Source organism: Entelurus aequoreus, linkage group LG05, assembly GCF_033978785.1.
Source record: "Entelurus aequoreus isolate RoL-2023_Sb linkage group LG05, RoL_Eaeq_v1.1, whole genome shotgun sequence".
Taxonomy (NCBI): domain Eukaryota; kingdom Metazoa; phylum Chordata; class Actinopteri; order Syngnathiformes; family Syngnathidae; genus Entelurus; species Entelurus aequoreus.
The window spans coordinates 46,884,100-46,898,489 of record NC_084735.1 but is presented as its reverse complement, the minus strand read 5'-3'; the positions used below and the strand labels follow the sequence as shown (position 1 = coordinate 46,898,489).

Here is a 14,390-nt window from a genome sequence, read left to right as displayed (position 1 = left end):
TCGACGGGGTGGCGACAGGGCGGGATGTCATCATTCTCGAGTACTACTGGTGGCTTCCTTGTTCACACGAAAACGACAAGGCGGCGTTCTCACATTTTCACACAAGAACCCGTTCACAAAAACTCTTGTTTCAGAATAAGAGTTTTACATGTGGATAATAGGCTGAAACGATACATAGCTTTACCGTTTCCACTTGAAAACATTACTTTGGGGACAGACCCTAATTTGCATAGTTTACATACCTCAACAGGCTCCTTTTCAACAGTGGCATCTAGGGGTGTTCTTATTAGGGTTTTATGCTGTCAATTCCAATACAGATCATCCATATGGGAGATAAGCCAATATGATCACATGTATCAACTGTAAATTTTATGATTTATTCATGGTGAGAGCTATTGACCATATGATCTGACAAAGGAACCCTTAAAATCACCTTAGTTTTTGGGAAGTTAACTAGTAGTGCATGGGTTTCCAAACTACAGCCAGCATTCTCAATTTGGCCTGCGGGACACCTCCAGATACTGTTTTAATATAATTAAAGTTAATTAACTGCAGAAATATCCACATCTTCAGGCCAAGTAATTTCATTCAATGACTGTGTACAATATATAACAAATATTCCTCTTCTTGTTTTATGGCGGGGCACTCATCATTAAAGGTGCATTACCGCTGCCTGCTGTATTGGAGTGTGAACCAGAGTTGCCTCTTTTTCCCCTCCCTCACATACATACATATATACCTTCCCATACTAAATTATATTCCATAAAGATGTCTCTTCTAGAAATTTTCTGGTAGCTGCTTAGTACACTTTTAAGAGTAAACACCTTCAGTCCATGTCTTCTTACTTCCTCTCTTAGTTTTCTCATTTCTCTACTGTATATCCCACAATGAATGTTTCACTGACTATCTCATTGCTGCTGTCAGATAATCCTGATGAATATTTACTCATAAGAGGCAATGTTTGTTCAGTCTGGTGTGTCCTAATCGAATACGTGATATGATTACTTCCTCTTTTGAGTTCCCCCTTACAGTTCTACCTGCTCCGACTGTATTCTGTATTGTAAAAGCATGGCATATATCTATATGTCCAAACAACCTTTTCTACCCCTGGTGCAAATCATTTAAAACCAACACATTAAGTCAACAGACATGTGCCACACAATGTCACAAAATTTCTGAACCTTGAGCACAAAAATGTCTAAGCACCATACCCAATTCAACATTACACCCATCTAATGTCACTACAAAGCATGATGGGTAATATCCAAATCACTCTTTCCACACTTCCCCATGTTTGGCGCATTTTAGCTGACTTTGATGTTTCTGCAAAATGTTAAGAAAGTTGTCAGGAAAGTAAACAAGGTAGGAGTCAAACTTTTACATAATCTTAACATTCAAAGTTTTATTGTTTAGATGTCATATTGTAGTGTCATCACGGTCCGATGGGGTTGTTAATAACAGTTGTTGTTCAGGCTTAGCTGCTGTGTGTGTGTGTGTGTGTGTGTGTGTGTGTGTGTGTGTGTGTGTGTGTGTGTGTGTGTGTGTGTGTGTGTGTGTGTGTGTGTGTGTGTGTGTGTGTGTGCGTGCATGCAAGCGCTGCACGTGTTAACAGAACAGGTATCGTGGCTTAGATAAAGAAAAAACTTGTTCTTGGGCTTACATATATTTTCACTTACTAATTCATTACATTGATGTGTACTGCCTGAAGGACCCCCTTAGCTGCTCAAGAACCTTTAGCTGCCAACTAAGGTGACTGTTTTAAAATGTAAAATTGATATTGATATGTGTAGTGAATGAGATGTTGTGATTTTCAGATGGAAATGAAAAACCACAGACAAAAAACTGATGGAATAAGATTAAGAAGAAAAATAAGTAGATTAAAAATTGTGTAGACGTGTATATGTTACTCATATCACTATGAATTGGATGATTGGACTCACCCCTGAGAAGAGTCATCTTTGGATTTTGCCTTTTTCAGTCTCTTGGTGTTATTAGGTGCTAATTGGGGAACTGTCCAGCTATCATCACCCCAGTTTGCTTCTTGTTCAGAAGCACGAAATGCACCTCTTTTACCTAGGGATAAAGCAAGCATATCACTGATATTGTTCAACAAGAAATTGTAAACACATTGGATATGAATTCCTTACAACAAAAAAATTACCACGGTCAAGATTGGCTCTCAGCGATGTCAGCATTCCTTCAGAAACAAGGGTCTTGTACAGGGCACCTTTACAGGTCCTCTCAGATTTCCTTGCACCACGGATCTCTGTGTTGGACTCTGCTTCAACGGAACCCTCAGTTCTATCGTCGTCTTCTTTAAACCCCACAGATAAACTACTGAAAGAGACCTCTTGGCATTTTTCCATGCTGCCCTGAAATTCTGTCCTTTCTGTACTTGTTTCTTCTATTTCTGCCTCAGGAGTCATGTAAATACTTTTATCATCCAGCTCCTCTTGGTCTTTGATTGAAGTCTTAGTCCTGGGTTTGCTCTTCTTTTTAGGGCAACATGACTTTTCACCACTGGAAACATTCTGGATTTTTGACTTGAATGCCTCTGAATCCTTCCATACATCTTTAGTCCCCGTCTCAATTTTACAAGAGACATTTTCAATATTTGACTGTGCATCGCTCTGGTTTATGAGGACTTTTTGGGCGAAAAGTATGTTTTCGTCATTGTCATTCAACAGGACCTCCTCTTTTATCCTGCTCTTTTCGACAGATTGATTTTGGCTATGAAGTTCGGAGGAAATGTTCTTAGTCATAGTAGTAGAGAGGGAAGTTGATATTGTGTTTGAGGAGACAAGGCACCCAACAGTGTCCAATTTCTCCTCTTTTACCCAAAGCATTTCTGTAGTTTCTCGGAAAGAGTCTGCAGGCGATCTTTTTCCTGGCTGAGATACCACTGTGTCCATCTTCCCAGCTTCAGATGCTAAACACATCTTAACAGAAACAAGTCAAACAATTATATAAACCCCTAGCAATTTAGATGTATTTTTAATGTATCTTAAATAATAAGTTCATGTTTTACTAGCAAAAGTGGGACTATGTATTGCAAGTCTCAAATAAGTCTGAAGTCTTTAATCCCCAAGTCAAGTCAAGTCTAAAGATAAGACAGATCAAGTCCAGTTTCGAATAGGTACGAGACAGGTCGAATATTGCAGCGTCCGGAAGAGTTAGTTCTGCAAGGGGTTCTGGGTATTTGTTCTGTTGTGTTACGGTAGGGATGTTCCCCCGAAATGTGTTTGTCATTCTTGTTTGGTGTGGGTTCACAGTGTGGCGCATATTTGTAACAGTGTTAAAGTTGTTTATACGGTCACCCTCAGTGTGACCTGTATGGCTGTTGAACAATTATGCGTTGCATTCACGTGTAAATGTGTCAAAAGTCGTAGATATTGTGTGACTGGACTGGAACGCAAAGGCAGTGCCTTCAAGGTTTATTGGCACTCTATACTTCTTCCTATGTCCGTGTACACAGCGGCGTTTTAAAAAGTCATACATTTTACTTTTTGAAACAGTTACCGATAATTTCCGATATTACATTTTAAAGCATTTATTGGCCGATAATATCGGCAGTCCGATATTATCGGACATCCCTAGTTTCATCGGTAAGAATAGAACTTAAATTAAAATATTTTTTGCATTAATAACGTAAACCACATGAACATTGTTTGAAAAATGAGCAAGTTGTGATTTATTTTCATTATACATGCATTGCATTCAATTTGATCGTTTCCCTGACTAAGATGGCCGCCACATAGACACGTGATGACAGGCTGCTCAAGCACGTTCACTAACGTATCTGGGGTGTTTTGGTTTCCCATTGTCCTTTGCATCGCAAATTGTACAGTATAAAGTTTTGATTTATGATGTGTTGATTGTTAGTTATTGTTTATTATTCCCACCACAGCAGTAATTGGTGTGTGTTTTACTTACCTTTGTTTTGTGTGTTGTGTTCTAATTTTGTGGTACAGTAAATTTAGACAAATTATTGTGTAGTCAATTCCTCGTCTGTTTTCAACAGCTTGTATACGGTTAATGTCAAATGTAATTGCAAAGGAATTTCTGGCTTGAGAAAATGCACTTTAGAGACAAGAAGTACGCGCACATTACTGTTGGCTATCTTTGACATTGTTTTTCAGTTGCTTGGACATGACCTGAAGATTATGGTGCACTGCAAACTTGTCACATGGGGAAGATTTTCATAGTTGTATCAAGTTTGTCTTCATAAAAAAATTGGTATATTATGGCCCAGGACACATTTGCTGAACCACCTAATTTCTCAAGTCTTATGAAGTTGTAATAACACAATCTGAGTCAAGTTCCGAGTCAGTGATGTAAAAGTCCAAATCCAATTGCAAGTCTTTGATGATACTTTCAAGTCGAGTCCAAAGTAGGCCTGGGCAATATGGTCTAAAAATAAAATTTCTGATTTTTTCTAAAAAAATTGGATTTACGATTATTTCCCCTACTTTGAATAAAAAAATTTAAAAAACATTGAATACTAATGACAGACATAATTCCAAACAAGTTGGTTTTTTTGGATAAAAAACGAGTAGTTTGAAATGACACTGCATTTTCCTCTTAGCAAAATTCTAATTTGAATATTGTTGTTCTTTTTAGACCAGATATAAATTGTGCTTTTTATGATGTATTAACTAAATAAAGAGCTTCATTTGGGAAGCAATACTTCTGTCTTGAATAAAATACTTCCGTGAACAAAAATTTTGCATTGTACACTGCATGCAAATAAATGATCTCCAATATAGAGATTAATAAAGTGAAAACCTAAAACTTCAGCTTTGAATAAAATACTTCTGTAAATAAAACGTATTATACATTGTATGCAAATAAATAATCAAGTAAAACATATAGAAGACTATAGTTTCAGTAAATCAAGTGGATAAACGTAAACCTTTTCATTCACACATCTTGGTGATGTGCTTTAGTGAGTGTTCTCCACTGTGTTTCTTTCTCATCATACATGGTATCATCATCAGTGTTTGGAAAATTACTTTTAAAAAGTATTTAATCATAGTTTCTTGTTACTTTATAAAAAAAAGTAATTGATTTACTGAAGGAATTACTCTCTTATGAATGTAATTAATTACTAGGGAAAGTAATTGTGTTACTTAAAAGAACATCTTCAAATATGTGGCTTGTGCAGTTGACAAGACGTTTCACATTAGAACCGAGTGTGCATGTGTGCCTTTAAAAGGCGGTGCCTGTTGCCAAGTGATGACGTCAGCACCCAGACAGAGCAGCATTTACTCAGTTGTGTTTGTTAGCTAAGCAGTGGCAGGATGTCGGTAGTTACAGCAGCTCTGTTGAATGTTTTCACTGGATTGTGTTAGTTCTGGTTATTAAAGAGATTGAATGTGCTTCCACGGTTGTCACATCTTTTGGTCCACAAAGGGGGTATTGTTTGGATTGCAAGCTGAAGCTTGTCACTTCAATCATTGATTCATTTACTCGTAGATAGTAGTAGTGTATGTGTGCGTGTATTTCTTGTCTGATGTGTGTGGTGTTGCCTCTTTCTACTTTTTTTAACATGTTAATTTTCTTGTTTTGTTCTGGTTGTTGCTTTCATTAGTAAAATTGTATTTCCTGCATTGAACGTGCTGTGCTTCTGACGCTGTCATGTTTACATGAAACCACATCAAAAGTATCATGCCACGTTATATCAGAACACTGATCATCATACATACCTGCTGTAAATGATTCTACCACTGTAAGCTGTTTTTTAGCGAGACTTTGTTGTTGCGGTCCTGTTCGCCTCGTAAAGGAGATGTATATACCACACTTGGCTGGACACTTCGGTTTCAGATGCAGTAATAACTTTGTTGTGCTACTGCCTTTTTTAAACAATTTGCCGTGTGCAGTCATTTGTTCCAAGCCTGTTGCCACAAAACCAAGGTACTGACAACACTTTTCTTTTTTTTTGGAACAAATGTTTCGCATTAGCCATGTTTTTCAATGTGTGCCACTAAATAAGTAAGGGGGATAAGTATGCCGGAGCAAAAGGAGAGAAAAATCGATTACTTGTTATTTAAATCGTGTGCAACACAAAACTCAAATATATTAATAAAATTGATATACTGCTCAGGCCTAGTCCAAAGTCAGCAAAATTGCAACTCGAATCTGATTCAAGTCCAAGTGGCATAACTCAAGTCCACGTACACCTCTGCTGTATGCAGTATCTTTTTGGATATGTGCTTGATTACTTGATCGAAAACCAATATTCACCAGACACATCAGAAAAAAACTTTACCAGAGAATTTGATACTGCATGCCCCCGTTAGGAGAAAGTTGAGGTAAAAAACTTACCTCTGCAAGCTGAAAGAGAGCCGACTGTCTGCATGGTTTTCTGTCTGACACCACAGATACAGATGACTGTAAACATAAGATATCATGTTTTAGCATATCTGCGGTCCCTTCCAAGGTTTCTCGTTGTTCCCATTAGATTCAGTTTTTTCTTGCCCTGATGTGGGGTCTGAGCAAAGTATGTCGTTGTGGCTTGTGCAGCCCTTTGAGACATTTGTGATTAAGAGCTATATAAGTAAACTTTGATTGATTGATATGCATTGGGTATTGTGGGAGTTTTGCTAATCAGCATATACTTTGCATGTTATTGAAGACAGAGACGCAAAATGAATTGCACGCCTTATTCTGCTCACTTAACAGCAGGGGTCCCCAAACTTTTTGACTCGGAGGCCGCATTTGGTTAAAACAATTTGGCCGGGGGCCGGGCTGTATATGTATATATTATTTATATATGTATATATTATTTATATATATATATATATATATATATATTATTTATATATATATATATATATATATATATATATTTATATATTTGATATATATATTTATATATATATTACATATATATATATATATATATATATATATAGATAGATATATATATATTAGATACATATACAGGTAAAAGCCAGTAAATTAGAATATTTTGAAAAACTTGATTTATTTCAGTAATTGAATTCAAAAGGTGTAACTTGTACATTATATTTATTCATTGCACACAGACTGATGCATTCAAATGTTTATTTCATTTAATTTTGATGATTTGAAGTGGAAACAAATGAAAATCCAAAATTCCGTGTGTCACAAAATTAGAATATTACTTAAGGCTAATACAAAAAAGGGATTTTTAGAAATGTTGGCCAACTGAAAAGTATGAAAATGAAAAATATGAGCATGTACAATACTCAATACTTGGTTGGAGCTCCTTTTGCCTCAATTACTGCGTTAATGCGGCGTGGCATGGAGTCGATGAGTTTCTGGCACTGCTCAAGTGTTATGAGAGCCCAGGTTGCTCTGATAGTGGCCTTCAACTCTTCTGCGTTTTTGGGTCTGGCATTCTGCATCTTCCTTTTCACAATACCCCACAGATTTTCTATGGGGCTAAGGTCAGGGGAGTTGGCGGGCCAATTTAGAACAGAAATACCATGGTCCGTAAACCAGGCACGGGTAGATTTTGCGCTGTGTGCAGGCGCCAAGTCCTGTTGGAACTTGAAATCTCCATCTCCATAGAGCAGGTCAGCAGCAGGAAGCATGAAGTGCTCTAAAACTTGCTGGTAGACGGCTGCGTTGACCCTGGAAAAAAGAGCTGGACTGCTGCTGAGTGGTCCAAAGTCATGTTTTCTGACGAAAGCAAATTTTGCATTTCCTTTGGAAATCGAGGTCCCAGAGTCTGGAGGAAGACAGGAGAGGCACAGGATCCACGTTGCCTGAAGTCTAGTGTAAAGTTTCCACCATCAGTGATGGTTTGGGGTGCCATGTCATCTGCTGGTGTCGGTCCACTCTGTTTCCTGAGATCCAGGGTCAACGCAGCCGTCTACCAGCAAGTTTTAGAGCACTTCATGCTTCCTGCTGCTGACCTGCTCTATGGAGATGGAGATTTCAAGTTCCAACAGGACTTGGCGCCTGCACACAGCGCAAAATCTACCCGTGCCTGGTTTACGGACCATGGTATTTCTGTTCTAAATTGGCCCGCCAACTCCCCTGACCTTAGCCCCATAGAAAATCTGTGGGGTATTGTGAAAAGGAAGATGCAGAATGCCAGACCCAAAAACGCAGAAGAGTTGAAGGCCACTATCAGAGCAACCTGGGCTCTCATAACACCTGAGCAGTGCCAGAAACTCATCGACTCCATGCCACGCCGCATTAACGCAGTAATTGAGGCAAAAGGAGCTCCAACCAAGTATTGAGTATTGTACATGCTCATATTTTTAATTTTCATACTTTTCAGTTGGCCAACATTTCTAAAAATCCCTTTTTTGTATTAGCCTTAAGTAATATTCTAATTTTGTGACACACGGAATTTTGGATTTTCATTTGTTGCCACTTCAAATCATCAAAATTAAATGAAATAAACATTTGAATGCATCAGTCTGTGTGCAATGAATAAATATAATGTACAAGTTGCACCTTTTGAATGCAATTACTGAAATAAATCAAGTTTTTCAAAATATTCTAATTTACTGGCTTTTACCTGTATATTAGATATATATAGCGCACTTTCCGCACGCGCGATGATGTCACGTTATCGATGAGAAAATGCATTTTTAGACAAAATGATTTGCCTGAGCGGCTAGGAGACACCGAGAGTAGCAAGCGGTACAAAGTGGATAAGAAAAGACAGAAAAAAATAATATATATATACACAGTATATATAGATTTTGGACGGTGGCGGGCCGGATCCGGCCCGCGGGCTGTAGTTTGGGGACCCCTGCTTAACAGACACAATCCAAATTGGACACATTGAGTATATCAGCTTTGCGTGAGCTATAAAGTTTGCATGCGTTTCAGTACACGCAAACCTTTAGCAAATCATGCCCTAAGTCTATCTACCTATCAAATAGTTTTAATCTTTCAATTAAAATATTACAATTGACTTTAATTTTGTTTTGAGACAAATATAAGTACAGGTATGGTTTTTGAAAAAATAAATATTTAACAAACTAGCGTTTTTAAACATTATTTAACAATTACTACACATACTTCTCGATTCTTCTTAACACTGTCATAAATAATTGGATTACAATATAAAATCAATTAATTGTCCAGCCCAGGTGTGTCAAACTCATTTTAGCTCAGGGGCCGCATGAAAGAAAATCTATTCCCATGCAGGCCGGATTGGTAAAATCATGGCATTAAAACAACTTCAGGTTGTTTTCTTTGTCTTACTTTGGCCAAAAATAGAACAAGCTCATTCTGAAAGTGTACATATTACAAATAAACCTCTTGGCAAAACACATAGAGTTAGTTGAAAATTCTGAGGAAAAAAAATGGTGCAGTTTAAAAAAAAAACATGAAGAACAATGAAATTAGACTCTTGTCTCATTGTTTTTTCAAAGCCATTAAACTTTAAAACACTTCCTGTTCAGGATTCTCATGTTGGCAGTTCACCATTAAAAACAAAAAAAGCAATCAGGTGTTTCCTTGCGGTGAAATCCACAACTGCCACAACACATTCATTTATCATCATTCAAATATTACAATTATAATATAAACAAAACATTTATCAAAATGACACCAAAGCCAAAATCAAGGTAACATAACTACAAACTTAACCAATGTCAACATAGTAGATTTATGCATAAAATAAAATGGAACAAACAACAAATATAGAAAGACACATTTTTACAATGGAGTTCAGGGTGCGTATCTCGCATTCAACCAACTGCAAACGCTGCATGGAACTCTAACTACTTAGAAAGGATACCAGCGCTATGGAAAACACCCTGCATAGTGCTGGTGCCCAAGAAGCCCATCCCATCGGGCTTGAATGACTTCAGACCGGTTGCCCTGACGTCTCATGTCATGAAGGCTCTTGAGAGACTTGTGCTGGCTCAGCTGAGACCCCTGGTGGCTCCTTCCCTGGACCCTCTACGGTTTGCGTATCAGCCACATGTAGGGGTGGATGATGCTGTTATCTACCTGCTGCATCGTGCTCACTCTCACCTGGATGGTGGGGGGGGGGGGGGGGGGCACTATGAGGATCATGTTCTTTGATTTATCCTGTGCCTTTAACACAATTCAGCAAATTCTGATGAGTGACAAGTTGCTCAGGATGGGTGTCAGTTCATCCATTGTCTCCTGGATCACTGATTACTTGTCTGATAGGCCCCTGTCGGATACTGTGGTCAGTGGTGTAGGTGCTCCACAGGGGACTGTCCTGTCTCCTTTCCTGTTCACATTGTACACCTCAGACTTCCGGTATAGTTCCAGGCCCTGTTACCTGCAGAAATACTCTGATGACTTTGCTGTGCGTGTATTGGAGAGGGACAGGAATTGGAGTACAGGACACTGATCGCTGACTTTGTGGAGTGGTCTCATGCGAACCATCTGCTCCTTAATGTGGACAAGACCAAGGAGCTGGTCATTGAAATCAAGAAGAAAATGACCCCTGTGGAGCCCATCAACATCCAGGGTCGGTAGGTGGCAGTAGTGGGGCAGTACAAGTACCTGGGAGTCCACCTGAACAGCAGACTGGACTGGAAGGACAACAGCAAAGCTGTATACAAGAAGGGCATGAGCAGAATATTTTTCCTGAGGAAGCTTAGGTCCTTTAATGTATGCAGCAAGCTGTTGGAAATCTTTTTTCAGTCTGTCGTGGCCAGTGCCCTGTACTTTGCAGTGGTTTGTTGGGGGAGTAGCACCAGCAAAAGGGACTAAAACCGAATTGACAAACTGATCCGAAAAGCTGGCCAAACTATTGGCACGCAGTTGTAGGCGTTTGTGTCAGTGGGGGACAGGAGGACACTGGACAAACTGCTCGCCATCATGGACAATCCTGCCCACTCACTCCACCAAGCAATTGAGGGACAGCGGAGCTCATACTCCAAAAGACTCCTTCAGCTTCGTTCCCACATTGGTCGATTCAAGAACTCCTTCATTCCGCACTCCTTCCAGCTGTATAATCACTCGCCATACAGCAATAGATGATATCTGTCATTACCTGACCACTTCTATGTTAGCTACCTCTCTTTGTTTATAATGTATATTTCCTGCTATATCTACTCTCTATTTTATGCTGCCCTTTTTTTTGCTGCAGCTTTTACATATACTGTAAAATTGTACATGGTAATTGGGATTTGTTATATATTGTATTTATTATATAAAAATATTATATAATAGTATAATATATCAGTATATATTATATACTGTATATACAGTATAATATGTAAATATTAAATATATGTTATATTTGATATTGCTACTATGGTACATTTCTAGTCTACTTTATACCTTTTGTTTTCGCCCTCTTTTTGTGCTCTTGTGTGCATTATCCTTTCCATCCTTCCCCTTTCCATCCTTTGTAACTGAGCTAATGTGTGGAACAATTTCCCTTGTGGATCAATAAAGTTTGTCTAAGTCTAACTAAAAAGTTGATGGTCAAGTTGACTTCAGTCTTTGCATCTTACCATTTCGTTATTTTATCCGTTGAGTGGATAATTTACAATGAAAGCAGGTATCGTGCTTTGATACCGCAACAGTCTGCCTTCAGCCACAACAGGAGCAGCTGATAACTTGCACCTGCATTGATTGGAGTAGTGGCAGCCAATCCATAGGGCGCTTAAAGTCAGCTGACACGTTATCATTAAACACGGATGACAGTGTTGGCAGTGTTGCGACATCCAGTGGACACATTTAGAACAGCAGTTTCTTTCATTAAAAAAAATGCACCTCATTTTTATATTTAGCAAATTGATCTTTCGGGCCGCGGGTAGGATTAAACCTGTTCGCGGACCTTTTGACACCCCTGGTCAAGCCCTATCTTCAAGGCACCCCTTTGAATCCTCTTTTTGACAGTTACATTTATTTTGTTCATAATGTGATTTATGTAACTAAGGTGTGTTGTACATTGTTTATTTTGGATTCAGTCAGTAGTCATTCAACTTTAGTTACACTAGTAGTGTTCCTCAAGGTCCTCTTTTAGGTCCAGTCTTTGTCATAAGTTTTAAAAAAACATGTGAGAGACTCACATTTTTGCAGCAGATCTTTAAAGAGTGCTGTCATAAAAATGATTTTGACTATCTTTTTTGCAGAACGTCCTTAAAACAGCAGAGCGCTCCTGTAACTTTGACAAAATAAATAGACCAAAATAAAAAGTATATTGCTGGTTCTCTGGAATATACAAAATAAGACCAATATTCTGGTCCTTAGCTTTATGGAAATGTGGCCCCGAAAAGCCTTAGTTGAATACCTTTGGCATGCCCTCTAAAAAGCTATCTAAAATAAAAAATGGTAACTTTTAACAACAGCTTACCTCTCTGTTTGTAAGGGCATGTTCTCCAGCTAACAGCAGCATGCTGAGGCCTCCCATTTTAGTAGGATCTGATAATGACAGATCGCATTAGCAAAACATGCCTCATTCTATACACACACACAAAACAAATGTGGTTTGTACCTACCAGCCATGGCAAAGTTCAGCTGTGGGACATCAGTTTTGGGCATGTTTTTGGCAGTGAGTGAGTCCTTGGATGTGTTTGATGTGCAGGACCACACTTTTTTGCGGGAAGTGCAAACTGTTTGACATGAAGAACTCTTAACTGGTTTCCTGGTGGTAGGACACCATTTATAGTCTGGATTTGCCTTCATGAAGGCCTCTTTGTACTGAAATTACAAGAAGTATGTTTGGATAACATTAAATATAGAGTCACTGCCAAAAAACTAATACAAAACCTCCTCGAAATAAGCATGAAGATATATGTACTGTATATGAATAGTGTATTTTGAATAATGATTTGTGCATACAATTCTTTTGCATTGCAAACATTACAAAAGCTGGATGTATAACTAGGGATGTCCCAGTCAGCAATTATGGCCTCCAATTCCAATCAGATTTTTTGGTCTCATATCCGATCCAATTTCAAGTCTCAAATAGATACTTCCATCCATCCATTTTCTACCGCTTATTATTTTGGGGTCGCGGAGGGTGCTGGAGCCTATCTCAGCTGCATTCGGGCGGAAGGCGGGGTACACCCTGGACAAGTCGCCTATCATTCACAATCCCTTTATGAGACGAGAACACATGTTTTTCCTCTTTTTTATGCATTCTAACTCGTAAAGTTACCAACTCATACTAGATGGGTAACAATGTAGCTAATGAGAGTGATCTATAGAGCCCTCCAAAAAAAGCATCCAAAATCACAGACATTAAGCCATTTACATATGATGACCTTCATATTAACCAGGTATGAGCGACATTGTTATTGTAACAGCTAACCCAGAAAAACGGCACCTTGATCACAGAAAGGTTACTAGCTCATGCAGCCATTGACATCTGAGCCGGTGAGCTACTGCATCACCTTTAGATTGCTGACAGTTTGTGCTAGATTATAAATCATATCTCTCTTCACCATTGGGGGATAAATAAAAGTATATCCTATCCTATCCTATAGTATAAGGTTGTTGTGGCCATAGGTCGAAAAGTTGGTCAACTTTGAAATTCAATTTAGACCCCGACATTGCGAGAAAGACGCCCGCTTGCGGCCACTTTTTTTATTTTATTATTATTTTTAACGTCTGAAGTGAGGATTATGATTAATTAATCATCTAGTCGGGGGACTCAAGCTCAGTGCTGAGAAATCTAAACGTCCCATCAGTCTGCATCCCACGGAAAGAAGACATTGTACATTAAGTGTTTGTTTTATTATGTTTGGAGTTATTATTTCTTGTTTAACACTTAGCCATAGTGGTACTTGCTGGATCTGCTTGTTACTCGCTTCTAAAACTTGCAGCTAATCACTGTATATTCAGGCCCCAAAAAATAAGGTCCTGGATCATCAATTGTCCCAAAGTAGTCTTGTTTGACCTTAATGAAGTCTGCCATGAATAGTAGTTGATGTTGACGAAATAGCGAACGTTGTGCGTCTGAAATCAATCTGTAAAGTACATAAACATTAAATGTTATTATGAATGTGCCTGTTACTCTATCACATACAGTATATACTTACAGCGTGTACATTGATGGAGATTTTCTACAGCGCTTTATAGGCAGACATACTGAATCCTGCATTGTTGCTATTGCTGGTTTTTATTTACGAGTTAGAATGCATAAAAAAAGAAAGACATAAATAAATGATAAATGGGTTATACTTGTATAGCGCTTTTCTACCTTCAAGGTACTCAAAGCGCTTTGACAGTATTTCCACATTCACACTGATGGCGGGAGCTGCCATGCAAGGCGCTAACCAGCAGCCATCAGGAGCAAGGGTGAAGTGTCTTGCCAAAGGACACAACGGACGTGACTAGGATGGTAGAAGGTGGGGATTGAACCCCAGTAACCAGCAACCGTCCGATTGCTGGCACTGCCACTCTACCAACTTCGCCACGCCGTCCCTATGTGTTCTTGTTTCACA

The 14,390-nt window shown here is 38.7% G+C and overlaps 1 protein-coding gene across 3 annotated transcripts in view; it reads right to left on the bottom strand.

The window, feature by feature from the left end:
- The window catches only part of LOC133650704 (HMG box transcription factor BBX), a 44,793-nt gene that overhangs the window by 11,535 nt on the left and 18,868 nt on the right, over positions 1-14,390 (bottom strand). For all 3 annotated transcript variants that reach the window (XM_062048268.1, XM_062048267.1, XM_062048266.1), the window contains exons 4-8: positions 12,441-12,642; positions 12,296-12,363; positions 6,325-6,390; positions 2,162-2,939; positions 1,941-2,073 (exon numbers count right to left, since the gene is read on the bottom strand). In XM_062048268.1, coding sequence (XP_061904252.1) covers positions 1,941-2,073; positions 2,162-2,939; positions 6,325-6,390; positions 12,296-12,363; positions 12,441-12,642 — 1,247 coding nt within the window. The remainder of the gene's footprint in view (positions 1-1,940; positions 2,074-2,161; positions 2,940-6,324; positions 6,391-12,295; positions 12,364-12,440; positions 12,643-14,390) is intronic.